At 38.2% G+C, this 19,844-nt stretch overlaps 2 protein-coding genes across 2 annotated transcripts; one reads left to right on the forward strand and one right to left on the reverse strand.

Annotated features, from left to right (window-relative positions):
* Window positions 1–17: 17 nt before the first annotated feature.
* LOC149736977 (membrane-associated transporter protein-like) lies at window positions 18–5,356 on the forward strand. Its single transcript, XM_089876502.1, has 9 exons — window positions 18–839; window positions 964–1,110; window positions 1,374–1,531; window positions 2,197–2,363; window positions 2,526–3,231; window positions 3,461–3,752; window positions 4,035–4,237; window positions 4,511–4,716; window positions 4,980–5,356. Exons 1-9 carry the CDS (start codon window positions 130–132, stop codon window positions 5,181–5,183), a joined length of 2,793 nt encoding a protein of 930 aa, XP_089732628.1. The 5' UTR covers window positions 18–129; the 3' UTR covers window positions 5,184–5,356.
* On the reverse strand, window positions 5,340–19,435 carry LOC149736978 (uncharacterized). The gene is made up of 23 exons (XM_089876499.1): window positions 18,098–19,435; window positions 17,819–17,991; window positions 17,538–17,659; window positions 17,239–17,375; window positions 15,922–16,099; window positions 14,752–14,819; window positions 14,027–14,147; window positions 13,440–13,618; window positions 12,535–12,684; window positions 11,607–11,741; window positions 11,048–11,250; window positions 10,904–10,965; window positions 10,487–10,596; window positions 9,724–9,903; window positions 9,241–9,420; window positions 8,941–9,051; window positions 8,514–8,696; window positions 8,123–8,264; window positions 7,755–7,896; window positions 7,298–7,451; window positions 6,647–6,807; window positions 6,202–6,386; window positions 5,340–5,997 (listed from the first exon to the last, which is right to left on the reverse strand). Exons 1-23 carry the CDS (start codon window positions 18,159–18,161, stop codon window positions 5,751–5,753), a joined length of 3,387 nt encoding a protein of 1,128 aa, XP_089732625.1. The 5' UTR covers window positions 18,162–19,435; the 3' UTR covers window positions 5,340–5,750.
* Window positions 19,436–19,844: the final 409 nt, after the last annotated feature.

The raw sequence follows: 19,844 nt of genomic DNA on the forward strand, positions 1-19,844 counted from the left end.
TAGAATAATAACCTTTTTCGGACAGCAGATTTAGAATTCAACATAAAAAGAACTTGTTCACAGCAGGCAATGCATCATTGTACAGATTTGGCATAGGCTGCAGTTCAGTACTTGCGATATACAATCAGAATGCCAGTACAAGTCGTTGACTACGAAGAGTCGAATCCTGGATACTCTCCCAGTGGGTATGATGTTGAAAACGTTGAGACTTTTTTCGGAGATCAACCAGATTCTCCAACTGCGCCTTTGTATCCGATCGATTATGTTGGAGATACGACTAAGAAACTGCGGAAAGTAAAAGTCGGCAGACGAACATTCGAGGTTGAAGAAGCGGTAGATAAGTATAAGAATTCAGAGCAGAAAACTGTATTAGACGAAGCAAAACTGGAAATCGAGCAGAATCGTATGTCAAGTGACTTAATACAAAAAGAGAGTTACCAGCAGGCCATGGGTACATCAATGTCCAACTATGTATCGCTAGAAAACGGCGAACAAACTGGAGACGTGCAGCGTAGCGCGCATCAATCGCGGAAAATTCGGAGAAGGCACCGCAGGACAAACTCTGTGTGTTCGGTTCCGATTTCTACGATTTCAGCGTTTTCTGCTTTCAGTAAAACTTCAAGACGAACTGTGGTGCCTCCGAAACGAACCCGGTGTCAAATGATGATGAACAGTGCAATCATGTTTGGTCGAGAGTTCTGCTATGCAGTCGAAGCTGGCCTCACAACACCAATTCTCCTAAGTATAGGACTTCCTTCCAACATGTACAGCTTGGTATGGGTGATAAGTCCAATAATGGGCTTCGTGCTGCAACCAATAATTGGAAACCTCAGCGATAGGTTAGTTTCCACTTAAAACTAGAAAAAAATGGTTTATTTAACCGGTTTATTCCTTGCTGTTTTTTTTTCAAGTGGCCACGTATAGTTTAAGCGGTAACTTAATAATAGATTTGAATCTGCACAGGTGCTCCTGCCGCTGGGGGCGACGCAGACCCTTTATCCTTGCCCTATCCTTTCTTTTGCTCATTGGAATGACGTTTTTCTTGAATGGAGAACAGATTGTGTCATTGTTTGATACGAGAGTGAACGGACGAAGAGATACGGACCCAAGGTATACATGTGATTCAATTTTTACCCACACGATTATATAGTAGTCTGGGGCGAGATCGGACATCTTTAGCACATAATATTCGAATATCTTGACCGTGTTTTAAACAATTTACAACGATATATAAAAGTCGTGAGAACGTTTCGATATTTCTTTGAATGTTTTTTATTTTCTACCAAATAGGACGAGAAAATATAATAGAAAGCTGCCCCATCTCCCCCCACCCGACTATACCATATTTTATTTAACTTAATGTTCCTGTGCAGGTCCCTCATCATTGCTGCTATCTGTGTAACCATCATAGGTGTGGTTATATTTGACTTCAGCGCGGATTTTATAGAAGGACCGATTCGAGCGTATGCTATGGATGTTTGCGATGAAGAAGACACGAGAATCAATCTGTTTTACCAGGCTGTGTTTACAGGTAACTGTCAAACACTACATAAAGCGTTTAGGGAAAGATATTTTAGAATAAAAGTTCCTGTTAATCTCACTATCTTATACGAATAAACGTGCTAAACTGTTCAGCGGCATCGCTATAGGGTTAGCTTTGGGAAAACGAAAAATTTTAACATTGTGTGAGGTTCATATGAGGTAGCACCCTAGGTGAATGAATGAATGAATGAATGTAACTTACTTTATCCTCGCGTGGCCGGAAAACGACAGTCGTTATCAAACGGGTTTAACACCTCGTGCCAGCTTACGAGTTGCCATGTATGTTACTTTGTGGGTGATTATTTTTTTTGAATTTTTTATTTTTTTTATGTATGGCTGATAATTTGGACAACCCATTAGTGCCACTGGGTTGAAGCAATTGTCGTTAAGTGTCTTGCCCAAGGACACATACGCCCACAATGGTAGCAGCGACGAGCCTTGAACCCATTACCTATGGTTACAGGCAGGCGCGATAACCACAGGCAGGTGCGATAACCACGATAACCACTACGCCACGGCGCCGGACAGGTGTCAGGATAATGACCCAGCAACTCTGGTCTAATCTCAGGTCTCATGGCGTGCCATACTACAAGATTTAACCCACGTAGAATTAAAGTATTAAACGACAATTATTAAGCGTGTTGTTTATAATAGGTGCCGGAGGAGCGTTTGGCTACGCAAGTGGAGGCGTGTCTTGGACGAACGACACGTCTCTTGGTCGATGGTTTCCAACAGATAGACAAGTGGTGTACACTGCTGCTGCAGTTGTTTTCATCACAACTTGTGTGTGTAACCTGATCAGTATTCCTGAAGCGAACCCGGTAAGTGGAGTGATTGTGCTTAAATGATAACACCAACATATCGTTAACAGCTGATGTTGTTTTAACATTACGTCTTTTCTATTTTGTTTACTCCAACCTTCGTCACCGTGACCGTGACCGACGAGAGAAAATAATAGACATAAATTCACGTTGTGTTTTTAGAAAAAGAAGACTGCAAGCAAACGGAAGTTAAACCAGTCTGATGCAAACGTTGGCGGTGATACTTCTGCGAATCGAAAAATGTCTATGAAAAAAATTCAAAACGTCGTCGATGCCAATCAGAACTATATCGACCAAGATAAACAGAACTCTTTGATGAAGCCTGTCCGGGTGGAGGATATCGTGTTGTACAACATCATGAGACAAAACCGGAACAAACTATTCAATGAGTTCGAAGCCAATCAGGATAGTTTAGGTTACGTGACGGAACGGGACTTCGGAAAACTTCTGAAGATTGTGAATACTGGTGGATTGGCGAAATATAGTAGGAAGTACAGAAGACGAAGATCATCTTCAAGAAATCGGGCGAAGTTGACAAGAAAGAATGGGAAGGCGAAGAAATCTCAAAATGGAGAAAGCAGCGGCTTGACTTACGGAACCTTCCTGAACAATCCGGAGATGGATATGAATCAAACACCATACCAAACTGCTTCTCACTACCCAGCAAGCAACCCTGCATTCCCCACTGCACCACCTTCGTATCAAAGCCAATCTAGCGTCGGGAGACTGGATAACAACTTCACTAAATTGTCTCCGAGTCAATACAACCAAGTTCTTGAAGCTAGATCTGTGTTCCCTACAGCTCCAGCTTTGAAAGATATTAGCAATAGTAGTTCGTACCCAAGGAACAGTTACAGTAGTGGTTCAGGTAAATATAATTTACACTTTTGTAATGCACATTATCCGTATCTCCGACAATATTCATATGAAACAAAGCGTGGGCTGTGTTATAAGACGCGAAGTTGTAAATTCGACAGGAGTAAATGAGAAGCAAATTAATGCTTTTAATACACATATAATTACCAATCGGTACGTCCTTTTTTTAGTAAAAACAAAATTGAACTGACCTGGAAATACATTGTTATTTTTTATTATAGAATCCGAAACAACATCTACATCGCTCACGGCAGATGATTTGGATCAAATCCAGTTCTCTCCTTACGCCGAAGTCGATCCAATGCAATCGAAACTTCTCGATCTTCGAGCCAAGAATCCGACCAAATCACCAAAAAGAAAAAAGCTTTCGCCAAACGATAACGACATGATAGAGATTGGTGGCTCCGTATCAGATGATGAGGCTGCACCAAATAAAACTGAAGACCAGCACGGCGAGGTTGGAGGGTTGAAAAGTCTGGTTCGCTCGATTTCTTCCATGCCAAAAGATCTGAGGTGAGATGGTTGAAAATGTTTGATATGGAGCAGGTTTTAGGATATTGGTGAAGTAATATTCTGTAATAAATTTTGTTCGCATATACACATAGGAATTACTGTAACTTTCGTCTGTCAAGTATACGAATTGTATTGGATCCGCCTTAACCTATATATTGGCTAACATACCCTTGCGTCGCGACAGCTAAGTTAAATTCACAAGCTACATAACACAACGGAAAATGTCAAAATAAAAAACTTTTTTTGCTTACTTTTTCATCGCTCATTTTTGTTTCCATTCAGAAATTTATGTATTTGCCATTTAATCGGGTGGATCGCCTTTCTATGTATGGCTCTCTTCTTCACTGATTTCGTTGGACAAGTAGTTCTGCAAGGGGATCCACGTTCGCCTCCCAACTCACGACAAGGAACCTTGTACAGACGAGGTGTAGAAGTTGGAAATTGGGGGCTTACCATAAACGCTGCTGTTTCTTCGATATATTGCTGTAAGGGAATTTAAACTTAGTAAAACTGATTAATACGTCATGTTTGACTTTGAACGTTGATGTTTCGACACCTAAAAAAAATATAGTAAGGTTGGGTAAAATGGAACACCTTTAGTACATAATGTCCAAATGTTCTGATGTTTACTACCAAGTCGGAGGGAATCATCTTTCCCCACCCTATTATACCACTTTTGACACGATGTTAAGACTCTTGACTTACAACGATTCCGCTTTAAAATGACCATTACACAAATCTTTGTATCACATTTGCAGTTTTGATGAAGCCCTTGATGCGACGAGTTGGTCCAAAAACGCTTTATATATTCGGCTATTTAACTTTCTCAGTCGGTTGTCTGGTTGTGGCACTCGTACCCAGCATATACCTCGTTCTATCTCTATCCTCTATCATTGGGATCATGTCTGCCACGCTTTACACTGTACCGTATCTGCTCGTGGCACAATATCATGAAGAATATAAGGTATAGTGTTGTGGGATAAGATGGATCCCGTTTGCATATAATATTCAATATTTCCAGAACAGGTTTTAACAAATGACAACCTATTTTACAGTCGTGAGAATACGGTTACATAACTGTTTAATACCCTTTGTTTACTCCCAAATGGAACGAAAAAAAGAAAATAAAACATGTATCATCCTAACCCAACCAACTTTATAACTTTCCTTGATATTCCATACCTAACCTTCATGTTATCTTAACTTTAGTTTTTCTGTTCATTATAGCAATGGAAAGGAACATCAAAAGAGCGTGGCATCGGTACTGACTGTGCGCTTATAACTTGCATGATACAACTCGCTCAAATCATTACCGGCCTTGGTATTGGCGCTCTGGTAAACATTGTTGATACTGTAACTGTAACTGTGATCACCGCTTCTATTGTGGCTTTCCTTGGCATGCTCTGGGCGGCGTTTTTCGTCAAATACTGATTAGTCGTTATTACAAACGTGCGCGCTTAAAAAAGGGATGTGAAAAACGCGTCATTTGTGAGTGGACTGTCTAATTGCCTACTTTACGCAATTATTTTATGCTCAAAAACGTTCTAATAAGAATAGTGCAGTGTATTGTAACCATAATAAAACTCGTACCATTTATGCTTTTATTTTTGACACTGTTTCGACGATTTTTTATACGGTGGAACTATAACACATAAGCAAAAGAAAAAGAAAAATCCTACCTTACTATTTACTACATACGCTGAAAGGAAACATGCAAGAAAAGACAAAATATACAGTTGAAGCGAAATATTGAATAAAACGGAACATAAACGTGGCATCACTGTGTTAACAGTCGAAAATACAAAATATACAGTTAATGTTAAATAGAACACTGGAACATCTTTACCAAATATACAAAGCGAGGCATTCAGGTCGTGGGACAAAGCGACGTTCACATAACAGGTATGCTGTTTTATACGTGAGAGTTTTAAGATTTAATTTCGGTTAAGCTGTTTAGTAAACGCCGCTTCAAAAGTAAAAGTGAAAAAGTTTTCTAACTTAACCGTTTTTTCGAACCGGACCGTCCGCCCCAGGTCTTGGATTCGACTCATCCAGTGTTGCTCTTTCTATTCCCGGCACCTCCGGAGGAGCAACGGGCTCTCCTGATCCTTCCCCTCCCCTGGGAGCACGAGTTTGTGCCACAGCCTCTTCTATGCTTCCAGTTGCATCAACTCTCGCCCAGAAATCTTCGTCCTCTCGATCTTGCTTCATTGCAGCTCGTTGTCGGTTTCGTAAAATGATTTCTCTAAAATTACAAAAAATAAATTATTAAAATTCCGCAATCAGTTATTTCGTGTATTTTCAAAATCCGTCGCTTTATTGTTGTTAAAAACTAAAACGATTCACGCTTTATAACTAATTTAGATATTTTTCATAATTTGCAATTGTTTTCAAAAGCGGAACATCGGCGCAAATAAAAACATAATAAATCACAGGTATGAGTTCTTACCTTTGCTGATATTTAAACTGGCAAGGCAACCAACATACATCCTGTGTTAAAGTGTCACTAAGTTCATCTGCCAGCCTTTCATAACCGTTATCGATAATTTGTAAATATTCGGTGCCGGAAGAAATATCTTGAAGTTGGGCTAAATTCATTCGGTTCATTCTGTTAATCAATCCGACCACGTACATCTGTGACACAAACATTATTCAATTAACATCAAGCCACTAACAGCATAAGAGGAATAAAACACTATAGCATACATTTTATAATTCCGAAAAACAACAGGTCGGAAAATATCCGCAAAACGATAGTCGTTAAAAACGTTATAAAATGTTAAAACTGACTGTAAGCAAAATAGCAGGTAGGAAACTGTATATAATTTATACGCCGTTCTTTTGCAAAGAAACGTTCATTTTAATTCTTAGTAATCACTCTTTACAAATCTTACCTTTACATCTTGTTCCTTGAGTGCGTTCGCAGCTCTGAGCACTTCATCAGATGCCAAACCATCAGTGATCACTACAATGACATCAGGAACACCAGGTCGGTTACCTGGGGCGTGTAGACTGTGGTTGTTCATGTGCCATAACGCGTTACCAGTCAATGTGCCTGGAAAAATATTTATATGTTAAAAATCGAAGTCCAGAAATCTTTCGTATTGATTGGCATTGATATAATAACTTGGGGCAAGATGGTCCATGTTTTCATTCACCTTTATTCTTCAATTTAGTATAGTAGGATGGGGGAAGATGGGACAACTTTAGCACAGAACATCTAAATATCCTGATTGTGTTTTTAACGATTAAAAATGGTCTATGGGAGTCGTGAAGATACGGTTTCATAATTCTTTGAATTTTCTTTGTTTACTACTAAATAGGACGAGAAAATAGAATGAAAAGTGTCCCATCTTCCCCCACCCCACTATAGTAAACAAATTATTTACAGAATTATAATTATCTTCACGACTCCAAAAGAGCGTTGTTAATTTTTAAAACAATTAAGAAATATAAACATTATAAGCTAACAATATCTATCTTTACCCACAGTCAGTATATTATGTGATATAATATTATTTAACTTAAAACACGTAACAACTCACCTCTTCCTCTGTAAGGCATTCGACGTAGTTTTTGTCTCAGTTCACTAATATTGGAATAATTGCCGATAAGAATTTCGCTATCTTGGTCGAAGTGACGATTGAACCTTGCCACGCCTACTCGCATGTCGTCAGGACTGATCACGAATTTATCCAACTGTAAAAAAGGATCGTTGTAAAGAAAGAAAACCACAAAACGCCAAAATGCAGCTTTTTAGTCAGTTTTTCTACCAAATGGAAGTCGTGGCCGTACATCAGATAGCCGTATTATCTTTACTGTATATGCATATACAAGTCTATGAACCAGGCATATTATAAGTCTGAGAGAACTTTTCTAATATTTTTTAAATGTTTGACAAGTCAGAAAGAACTGTCTACAAATAAAAAAAAGATTCTTTACACTTGTGTTCAATTCATTTAAACGCAGTTACGGAATATTGTAAAATATTAAAATAATTACCAAAGCAACTGTAAAGTTAATGAGAAGATTCCAGTTTGATCTTCCAACAGAAGAGGAAGAGTCAAGGAGGAACATCAGGTCGACAAGCGCATGAGGTGGGCACTTAAGGTCGCAACATGGCGGCTGAGAAGACCAGGTCGAACTATGGAATAACAACTCAATAAATACAAGTGTATTTTATCCAGCCTTACCGATTGGTGGTACTGGTTTAGTTTCTGTTTAAAAACAAATTTTGAGACTTTGTTTTGATTTTAATGTAAACGAAACAACATGGATGTTTCATACCAAAATCAAGTTGCACTAATAGTCACATTCACTGGAAGTTCAAAGTTTTGGACAACAGCCCGTTACAAGTAAATTTCACTTACTCGGATTGGCAAGTCATCTGTGTAGGTCCACCAGCGATTACTAAACCGTTCGGGCAGGTAAAGGTACAATTATCCCCGTATCTGTAACCTGTGCAGTTGGTTCGACCACCGTTGACCAATATTTGAGGCGGGACAGGACAATCTAGTAAAAAATGCGCTTAGATAAAAACATGGGATCAACGTATTAAAATGAAAAGTGTGTTAGAAGTGTACCTATTACATTCATTCATTCATTTATTCATTCTTTTATTCATTCATTCAACACGTGTTTATGGTTAAGTGTTGCCGATGTTGGCTATTAAACAATTGCACGCTTACATTTCCATAATGAACGTATTGTCATTTTATAGCATTAAAACAAGTTTTCATATGCCGTAAATTTTGGACTTACTTTTGGTAACACACAGTGTCGGCTCGAAAGAAGACCAGTATCCGTCCGGCATACACCTTGTATAGGTTGAACCATGTTGTTCGTATCCTTCCTCACATGCATATCGACATCTAGATTGGTAGTTCGAGCCATTGGTGCATTGTAATACTCCATGGTCAGGGACAGCAAGAGGCTCGCAAATTACTGCAAAGATAAACTTGTTATTGTAAACTGTTGGGGTAAGATGGATACCGTTGGCTCATAGTACCCTATATTTCCTAACCGTGTTTTTAACAATTAACAACGCTCGCTTTAGAGTCGTTGGGAGCCGGTTATATATTAATAGACAATTTCTTTCTTTTCCCAGATAGTTCACATATAAACCAATGTTTATAATTTCTTAGACTTTTTTTAACATAGATTTCCGGAAATTATTTATAAAACAAACCTTCTTGGTCGCATCGTTTGCCGGTAAATCCAGCAACGCATTCACATTCGAAGTCGTTGGTCAAATCTCGACAAACCGCGTTGTTTTGGCATGGGTTGGGTCTGCAGTCATCTAATAATAAAGGATTTAAATAATTGAATTTCCTTGATAGGAATAATAAATGTAACTTATTTATATCCTCGCGTGTCAGTTAAAACACGTTTATTCTGTTTCATATTTACTCCATGCTCGTTTACCAGTTACCATAAATGTAACTTTGTCAGCTACTAATATTTAAATTTTCTTTTATAACAAAATTACCTGCTTGTATGCACACTGGGAAGGATCGATCCCATGTCGCAGTAGTTGAGCACCTGAGTACTGGAGCACCAGCTAACAAGAAGCCTGGTATGCAGTTAAACCGGCATGTGGAGTGTGCTTGATTTAAGTTGGTACATGAAGTTGTCATTCCTTCTCTCTCTGGTATCACTGGGCAAGGGTCTAAAAGAGTATGGAATAGTAAGAACAACAGAGGTCGTGAAAAACTATCTAGAATTTTTCATAGCATTTTAAAGAAAAAGTATCTAGAATTTTTCATTTATTTTAAATCTGTTCGAACCTGTTTTACTGTGGACATTAAAGGTTTAAGTGCTTTGTTTCATACATCTAGTGCCCGCTTACGAGTTACCCTGTATGTGAGTGATTTCGTATCTCTGAGACAGGCGCTAACCAATGGACCACACCAATGAATTATATTTAAAAGACCACCATAAAGCACCCATAATAAATTTATTCAATCCTTACCCAGTCTCACGCAAGTTGGTGCATCACCACTCCACTGTCCACCAGCAAAACAAGTGGTGGATCCCACACCGACCATGTAAGTACCAGGGTTGCAAGAGAAACTACATGTCGATCCAACTTCTGCGCCTTGTGTGCAAGTTACCAAACCGTTCCTTAAACTGCTTCGATCGGGGCAGAAAACTGGAGAGAAATGGAATTAAAATTATTACATTAATTTTTGGGAGTGTCTTACTGTGTGCAAACAATATTAATACTGTTTTACATTGTGTCACTTGGAAAGTGCAAATTTGGCATTACGACAGCAGAACGCTATTCCACATTGCTTAGCCGAGCCAAATACGGCATTGAATAAACCATGATCACGAACACACTTAACTCCAACCAACCACAAATATTTCAAAAATTAATCTAAATATAAAAACCAGACAGACTAGGGCAATTTAAAATTTAATTCACACTGTAGTTGTAGACATAAAGTTTAACGAGTGCATATGAGTTTAGTATACAAAATGGAATGTAGATTACTACCCTTACCACTAGTAATTGGAAACACAGTTTGTCAAACATTGCACCTTTAACTAATAATATTATTTGAAATTAGCAATTACATTTAATTTAATTCTTCTATCCTATTTATTTTCTACGTGAGCGATAGGTCCTACAACACGGCACGCTATGAAACCCGAGAGTTATACCAGAGTTGTCCCGACACCTCAGGGTGTTGAAACCCATTATAGTTACTTGAGTTTCAAAGTTAAAGTACCTGGCATAGGTGGTGTAGCTGGTGCAGGATCACGAAGTGGATCCAACCAGCCCAATAAATGACCGCAGTTGGTTCCTGGACCGTTGCATAAATCTCCCTCACAACAACATCTAAAAAAAACAAAATTTTAATATTTTTGTGTTTTGTCTCTTTTTTTCTATTTGCGGTTTTTCATTACCCATAGAAATCGGCGTAAAAGAGCTACAGTGGACAATTTTAGCGTTTTTACATTTTTCTTTGCCCAAATTATATTGTGGAAAAAGAGCGTCCGTATATGGATTATTTTAGTATCAAATCATTACTAAATGCTGCAGCCGCACATAAGTGACCGCAAAACTTTTCCGGATTTATTTGTTTTACAACAAACAACGTGAAGCTGTTACGTAGTAACGTGGTGGACGGTAATCAGCAGCTTACCTGCATACTTTGGGTGGGTTGTCCCTTCGTCCACTTGCCGGGTTGCACTGCTGCGACAAATCCTGCCAAAAATAGTGTTACTTTTTATCCTTTTTTTATCAACCGTTGACATTAAAAACAGTGAGTTGTAGCGTATAAGCACACCTGGAGTTCGCCGACGTTGCACGCGTTTACTTGCTTGCATTTGAGCGTCGCTCGGTACATGCTTGGTCGGGATAAACCAAACGCTGAGTTCGGTGTTCGCCTTCGAATTTCGTTCAAGCAACCACTTGAGCCTGGTTGGCATTCAACGTAGTCCATGCACTGGTCACGTGATGAAGCATCGAAACAGCTGTAGCATCGTACGACTGCAAATATACAAATAACAAGTTAGTCTAATATTTAAATGAATGATGTTCTTGAGGTTATAAATATAAATTATTCATTATTAGCATGTAGCCTACCACGCTTAAAATAATTGAAGGAAATATGTTTTTATAAATTCTAGTTATTGCAGTATTTTCGTGCAAACACGAATTTGTGCATTGAATATTGGTATAAATAGCTCGCGTTGAAGAGTAAAAATACCCTTTACATGTTTAGAATTGGTGATTATCCTGCCTGCCAGATCGTTCTATTGGTCATAAATTTCGGTTCCGCAACGGAATTTTCGGAATGAGCCAGCAGAAAATATTGTGAAAAACATGCGCTTGTTGCTGCTTACGTGTTGTGACCGGGGCCACGTAACTTGTGACTGAATCCCGCCCGGCTGTGCTTGCTTTAACACTGAATGTGTAACTCCTCTGTGGTGTAAGTCCGACAGCGGTAAAGGATCTTTGGTCAGGGGAAATTGTGGTTTCTGAAAGGATAAGAAACTGCAAATTATCTAAAACTCAGGGAAACGTTTAAAATAATGTCCTGTTAAAGGGTTTATGGTCACGAGTAAAGGATATGTCTTTTGCGACAGGTTCCCGGTCGGTAAAGGGCAAATCATATAAGTTATGGGTTTGTATAAGTTCACATATAAATCATATGCACAGCACGTTACAGATGATTTGTAGATTAATAGTTTGCGCAAGTGTCTGTGGGCAATACCACGGAAGTCTGCACGCGCTGCAACTAAAACTAAATACTGGCAATGGAACATTCACGTTCGTGCAAATTGATTGCAAAATCTACGCGAGTGGTCAGCATGTTATACACAACTACACGATCTGAAACAGCTCCCATTTCGAGACAATGATCTTTTATTTAATTTGACACAAATTAGGGATCAAAATCAGATCACTTCCACACGAAGTTTAATAATAAAGCTTGCACGGAATATGAGCGTGACTTAGTTGAATTAATATTAGATAGTTTCATGGATTAATCATATTTCTTTTATTGTCTGTGTCATTAATCAGAAAAGAGTTTAATTATTTCTAACAGTTGCAAGTGCTATATACGTGTACTAAAGACCTTTCCGGTACTATTTAAAATTTTATAGAGATGGAACAGGCTGCACGGTGAATTAAAACTCCTTATCGTGTCAAAATGGACAAAAAATGAAACTGCTTTACCCCAAAAGAGTGGTGATAATTATTCAAAACTCAAAAACAAAAAGTTATTCCCCAAATCTTGTTGTTATAAACTATATTTGATCACAATACCTGCAACAACTCGTCTCATGGTATCATCTCGTACTTTTACTTTAAACATCTCTTGTGAAGCTCTGCTTACACCATAAGGGACACGGAAGGTCCATGTAATATTAGTTGCATGTAAATCAGACATGAACGCTTCAGCAACACCAGGAACATCTGAATAATATATATACATACTCTTAAATAATAATTTTCAAAAGTCAGAGAGTTTTTACTTGAAAAAAAAAATACTTGAAAGAAATTGTTCAGTTTGTCTGCTTTCAAGTGAATATGGAAACCGGTAGGCGTTATTTATTTGTGATAATTTGTAGTACACAGACATCGGCCGTATAATTGCTAAGTGGGTGGTTAGAGATGTCCCGCAGGTTTCGGATGTTTTTCGTTACCAACGCCTCTTCAGTTTTAATTATCCTGTTAACTACTGGATTATAATTCCGTATAGGCTCGTGGCGGACTCGTGGGCTAACAGAATTCGCATTGTGTCGTCATAATTTCGTGGTCTAGGGCACGGTTATTATGGGGAACAGGGAAAGACGGTTTGTCGTTTACGATATTTTAATTTAATAGGGGTAACGAGCAAATTCTTGGGCTAAATATCAGGTCCCATGTCGTGCCACGATGCAGGACCTCAGACGCGTAAATTGGAATAGCCCTACTTTAATAAGCGAAAAGATGTTTGTTGTTATAAAACAAGACCAGCGCTTTAAAAACGGTGACGGCTCAAATTTCTGCTCGAATTTCCCACGAAATTTAATAATTGGCGAGACACGTCGCCAATACAAAGTGTCTGTTGGTCGAATGTCCTTGTTTTGACATTCGAAATAAAAGGTTAAAACAAGAGTGCCTTTGAAGGCGAGAGCACTCGCGAAGTATAATCACGACTTTCATAATTGCTGTGATACCTCACGTACCTGTATGCACGGTGAGATTAACCTTCTGTGATCTTGACACAACTCGTCCACGCTTCATAACCACGGTCCATGTTGACAGTAAATATTCGGTTGAAGGGTCAAGATCTGGTATAAGTTTAAAACCCGGTTGTGTGAAGTATGGGAGTCGGCGTTCGGCAGATGGGGGGTCCGAAGCTCTCCTAGAAAAATAAATAAAGATTTTTATTTTCCAAAAAGAACCAACGGAGTTGCAAATTAATCGGATTTTGTCTGAAATGTGAAAGTTGAAAATGAGTATTTTTGGGGGAAATATTTTGTTTTTGAAAAAATGAAAAACACTTTATGTACAAGCAGGATTCCTTTTTTGCTCGGTGTTCTAGGTTTTATTGCCACTATCTACACCGGATATAAAAATTAAAACATCGCTTCATGCAATGTATAAATGTTTAATTATCACAGACACTTTGCTAACCCAATCTAAAACCACTGTTTTTCATGCTTTTTAAAATTCCTAAAATTTGAAACATGCTGTTAAATGTTAATCCCGGTTTAGATGATCAATCGTATTTAAATCTCAGCTTGGGAAATGATCAGTATTAATTACCCACCTATAGCTTAGTACGTAGTAATCCAGCTTGTTCCCGTTCCCAGGTTGGGCATAACCAACTCGGACACGAACCGAATTTATTGAAGTAGCAACTTGGGTGAGAGTTCTTGGCCGACGTGGTTCTATGTAAAATATAAGTTTTAATTTATCTTTTCGAAAACAGTAGCGGAGATAAAATAAATTACAACAACGAAGAGGAGGGAATACTAGCAGCAAATCGACAGTCTTTAAAACAAGCTTTAATGAGTAAAACGAAACCTACGAGAAGAAATCTGTAACATATTTTACCGATACAATCACTTTTAAATAAGTTACATGAGTAGCACGTAAATGCTATTACAGGTCCAACTATGCGCCCTTAATTTAAATCTAAAAGGTTGGGTTATTAGTCACACCATATGTGACATAAACGCTATTTATATAGCGATGCTGTAGGATAATTAAGGTGTGCCATATAAGTGCTGTTTGGAAAGGTGAACCACGTTATCAACAATTTTGAAGATAAAATCATTTATGGAATATACATTTCATGGATAAACTCCTTTATATTTATACAGCTGTTATAGAGTTCTCACGAAATTCTTATCCTTCGTTTGGGCTAAATATACAGTATAAGGTGGGGGAAGATGGGACACATTTTCATTTCCCACACCCTACTATATGAGACAAATATTTTTGGGCCACTGTTCTATTGCTTATAATTGCCGAAAAAAAAAACAAACTTACTGGTAACGAATGAATGGTAAACTTTTTGAGCGTAGAGTGCAGAGTATATACGAGAGATAACGCTCAATCTGTAAAGGTAAAGTGAAATTTTAATTAAACATAATTTTTTTCATCACCGAATAAAAATTCCAATACATTTAGCAGTAGGTACAACCCTGCAAATGCTATGTAACTGTACCCGGTGCTATAGTATAAAGCTTATAATGGTGAAATTATATACTCGTATTATAAAACCCTAGTGATAAAATTGTTCTTCGGGGACAATATAACTATTGAAACTTGCAACGGATATTAAATGGTGGGTTTTAGAAACAGCATATCATATGAAATCATACACGTTGTTGTGAGGTCATTTCATTATCTCGGAATCGTTGGAATTCGTTGACGAACCGGATCCCGAAAATGTGAAGTTTATTAACTTTGGTGGTTTGTATGAGGTCTTATAGATCGTTAAGTTCAAATAAGTGGCATCGGTGGAAAACGAATTATATATTGAATGTCAGGAAAATGAAACTTTTCAAACTGTATCATAAAATCCTTTGTCGTAGATATTGCTTACCAAAAATATCAGTAATTTTATTAAAATGAAAATAACATAGAGCGCTAACGAAAGGTTATAATGCCTGTTATAATAGAGAATCTGTATTACAGTCATTTTAATAGGTTCCCAGGCGGTAACAAAACTGCAAAAAATCCTTTCATGTGTTTTTCACACAGACGTTATTTTTAGACCCAGCTGTTAAGTGTCTAATGCCGTTTTGCGAAAAACTTGTTATGACTGCGTGGCCTGCAATCAAAACGTGGTGTAGGATATGTTAATCGCAGCAATCATACGTTGTGCGCTTATACTACAACGCTTCAGCCCACGTAATCACCGGCAAATTATGAAAAACGACCAACACGCATTTTGTACGCGCATTATTTTTTTAAACCGCCTCGTCTGTAATTGTCTTGCAAAGGTTACAAAAACTCACGTATTAAGAAACATTCTGTTATAAATTTAAGATGTTCTTTTTTCTGTTAAAAAAATGTGAGTGGATTTACAAGCGTTTTCCTTGTTTTCTTTATTTTTTATTTGATTTTTGCTACCATTTTCTTGTGTAAAACTATGGTATGCAAAAGCTCAGTAATATTAAAGCAAGAGAATATTCAAGTTGCTGTAAATCTCACCGGTATTGCGTTCCCGCTGAAAGACCTCGAACAAGAAAAGCGATCGTTCCAGAAGGTAAACGACGGTTGAGTCTGATCCCTGGTAAGCTTCCACCGCTCACTAAAACTGGGGTAAGACGGACCGCCTTCCGAGGGATAAGAACAATGTTGAAGAACTCGGCTGAGTGGTTCTTAATGTCTGGGTGGATAATTGGACAAATTAGTGGCGACAACGTTAAGATGTCTCAGATTCGAGTGCTGTCGTATCAGCGACAGTTTCTGACGCGTAATTTCAAAAGCTTATCGCGGTCCGTAGAATTTAATTGTTAGGAATTCGACGTGCGTGCTCAAGTTCAAAAACAATGTGGAAAATACTGAATCAATATGTCGCTCGTGACGTGAATATGACGTGTGTCATCTTAAAATGAAAGTATAGCGATTCAAGTGTTTAAGCGGAATTTATTTAAAGATCCTGATGGCCGTATACATCGATTTCTTTTCATGGAAATTATGTGCGGTTGGGCAATCTCTTTAGCGCATCTCATTTCGAAGAATATTTATTGCTTTTATTTCAACGCAATTACGTAACAGTGGCAACAGGCTGTAATTAAAGTCAAACTAATCGTTTTGCAATTTCATACAATAGAAAGCACACTGCGCAGTAAAATGGTCAATTAAAAAATCAGTTCAACTTATAAGTTGGCGTAGTTATATAAAGTGCCTATCCCGAGGCAAACATGACATTACCGCAACCTTACTGCGTCAGGGCCTAAGTGTTTTGCTTTAGAAGACCCAAGAATATTGCATTAGACACACGATAGCCACATTCCGGTTAAAACCATCAGCGCCAGCTTGCACCACGCTGGCCTTTCAGTGGTACGGGGAAATCGCTCTGGGTTATTTACCATGTTAAAGGTTTAGGAAATTTCAGTGCCTATAGATTGCTATCAGCGGCGCCTCAAGCGACGTTGTTGCGTCGTTATTTTATATTTGCCAATAGGTTTTTAAAAATTTGGCAAAATAATCGTAGAAAATATTATAGTTTGGTTTAGCACAACACTCGATAAAAAAATATGCCACTACAGTATCGAGCATTACTCGCAACAACAGGTCTCGGTTCAAGGTCATGCAGTTATAAGGTGTCAAACTAATCGTTTAATTTCTACGATTTTTTTTTTACTTTTTAAAATTGGTTTTAGGTTAACCAAACGGCAGCAGCTACAAGTGACTACCTTTAGCTAATCGGTCGTTGTAATCTGCTCGAGGTATTTATACCGCGCGAGTATACGCTGACCTTCAAATCATAACTGACAGGTTTTAGCCTCAACTTGCGCATACCTGAAAACGTCAGCAGAGCTGTATCTGGAGACAAAGACAAAATGTTGACGTCTCGAATTGGTGGCTGGGCAGGTCGCCAGCGAATACGATCTCTTGGATTTCTCATTCCAAGACGACTTTGTTCTTGCAAGTATGGACTGGAAAAGTAAGTGAATGAATGAAGAGATGAACGAATAAATTTAGTCCGTCTCTTCGGCCAGGTAACAAAAGTAGGAATGTATCGCAAACAGAAAGTATAAAGGTAAAACGACTGTTACAGATACAATGTTTTTACTCGTGGCTTACAACTTTAAACCTACTTTCGATTGCAAGAATCGGTGCTACAGCATGTTGTACACAGACTTGGGGGGGCGTTGAAGTCCCGTGGAATGCTTGTTAACTGCAACACTCGGGCCACTGTGGGTTGGCACAGTCGGGTATTCTGTAGAGAAAATACCAGAATTTAACTTAAATATCAATATGTCAAAAGCAACAACTTAACACATTTTATCATTTAGTTAAAACGACCTTGACCATACACTTTGAGAATCATACATTTTTTGATTTAGTAGTAACATATTTATTAAGTTGTTTAACTTACTTGTCTGCTTGTTGATCTGCATGCAGATAGCTGCTGGCATCCTTTACTAATACGAAGCTGTCCATTTTCCAAACGGACAATGTTCTGGCAACCGTTGGAACTTCTTGGACATCGTTGTCGTCTCCAGCATTCCCGGTTTGTTCTCACATTGTTGCATGTAAAGCACCTTAAAGCTAAGAATATTTTTCACGTTATTTTTTGCTGAATCAGTCAAAATTATACAGTAAATTTAGAAAAAGACTGCACAAAATAAATACATTGTATGTAATTTTTCCATACCTGTTGCAAAATTTAACAACAGCATCACTGAAATTCCTAAGAACAAAAACTTCATAATCGACATTTTGTTTGCTTGATTCTTCCTCTCACTGAAGTTTCTTACGTTTGAATTACTTTGTCAGGTCTGCTGTCGTATTTATACTCCTGCCCTGTCTCGAACGAGCGCGCGAAGAACGATAATAAATGGATATTTATTATTAAGCTAGGCAGCGCTGACGATAGAGAAATGATGGGTGACGTACTTTTCTCTCCTAACCGTGAGCGATTATCTAGAAATTTAGGGGCGAGATTAAATACTCGATTTGTTTTAATTATCATGATTAGCTGAAGACGTACCAAATCGGACTGTTATATTTGTAACTTTGAAATTCGTGCAAACGGTCCATTAATACACTCGCAACACATTAAGCTGGTTCTAAGAAGCAATATAAAATGACAGAGTAATTTGTAACATGCGTGTTTTCTTGTACGGCTTTTTGTTTTCCTGTAACAATTTATTTGCTGACCCACAGGAGTGGATATAATTTATAACATGAAAGGCACCTTTATGCCACAGGTGCTTTTAAGTGGGTCTTTTAATTATTAGAAAACGTTTTTCCGACCGTATTTTTATGTGTTTGTATCTACCTTATAGCAGCTTATAGCAACAACATTTTAACACAACTTAAATCGAACAGGCAAAATTATACGGTTTGTTGCGACGGTCATTCTATATTTTGGCCGAAAATGTATCCCAACCACGCAGATACATAAATATGTGAGTGGCCTAATACTATTCTTAGAAGCAAATTTCGGGCAAACGTACACTATATACTTTGTTACGCAACGTAACTAAGCTTGCGGAAATGCGGCAATAAAGGCACGTACGCTCAGACATACACAAGTCACGACACCACCAGTAATAGGTCAAACTGTAAACACTTTGTCAAAATAAGCAACAAATGAATGAAAATATTAATACGTTCATGCTGTTTCTATTTAGATACGCACGTTTGGGTGTCTCATTTAATTGAAAGTCCCCGCAGTCTGACCGACAACCCAAAGGGTGGACAGGCAGTTGCCATTTCACGGCGGCTAATTACACTGCTTACGTATAGCCAATCAGCAAATCCGATGCATTTGCCCCAATTAATCCCGCTTTGCTCACGTATCGCGTGCGGTAGTCAACTGAATGATGTTTCGCAATACTCTTCTATTGACGCAGGTTATACAGACAGCGTGTCGAATGAACGTGGGAGAACAAAGCAATTTCTGACCGTGGGTAAAGATACGAAAGTCGTGCAAGACAAAGTGAATATAAACATAACGTCACTGGTCAGACTGTTGGTCATGGTGAAATAACATTTGTATTAAAAGATGGATAGTTTGGGTTATTTCATCGCCCACGAAACCGGCATTTAAACGGGGAATGCCACATTTGATGAATTAAGGTACTATAGTTACTTTCACATGCACACGTTGTCTAGCAATGTTCAGTTATATAGTGGGGTGGGGAAAGATAGGACACCTTTTAATCTATTTTCTCGTCCCACTTGGTAGTAAACAAAGAACATTTAAGGAATTATAAAACGTATCCTCACGACTCCCATACTCCGTTTTTTATTGTTCAAAACATGATCACGATATTTGGATAATATGTGCTAAAGGTGTCTCGTCTTCTCCCGCCCTACTATATATATATTGCTAAACACTGCAAAGTTATTTTATATTGGAAGTGACGAGTGCCATACTTGACGCTCTTTCTATT

Source organism: Ciona robusta, chromosome 4 (assembly GCF_009617815.1).
Source record: "Ciona robusta chromosome 4, ASM961781v2".
NCBI classification, from domain to species: Eukaryota; Metazoa; Chordata; class Ascidiacea; order Phlebobranchia; family Cionidae; genus Ciona; species Ciona robusta.

Bases quoted from the DNA above. Each gene is read 5' to 3' on its own strand.
- LOC149736977 (XM_089876502.1), top strand. From the start codon at position 130: ATGCCAGTACAAGTCGTTGACTACGAAGAGTCGAATCCTGGATACTCT. The intron at 3,232-3,460 runs GTAAATATAATT...TTTTTATTATAG, and splicing joins CAGTTACAGTAGTGGTTCAG to AATCCGAAACAACATCTACA. The intron at 3,753-4,034 runs GTGAGATGGTTG...GTTTCCATTCAG, and splicing joins TCCATGCCAAAAGATCTGAG to AAATTTATGTATTTGCCATT.
- LOC149736978 (XM_089876499.1), bottom strand. From the start codon at position 18,161: ATGTCGATTATGAAGTTTTTGTTCTTAGGAATTTCAGTGATGCTGTTG. The intron at 11,251-11,606 runs GTAAGCAGCAAC...GTATATTTGCAG, and splicing joins CGTGGCCCCGGTCACAACAC to TCGTACGATGCTACAGCTGT. The intron at 7,452-7,754 runs GTAATTATTTTA...CCTTTTTTACAG, and splicing joins TTAACTTTACAGTTGCTTTG to TTGGATAAATTCGTGATCAG.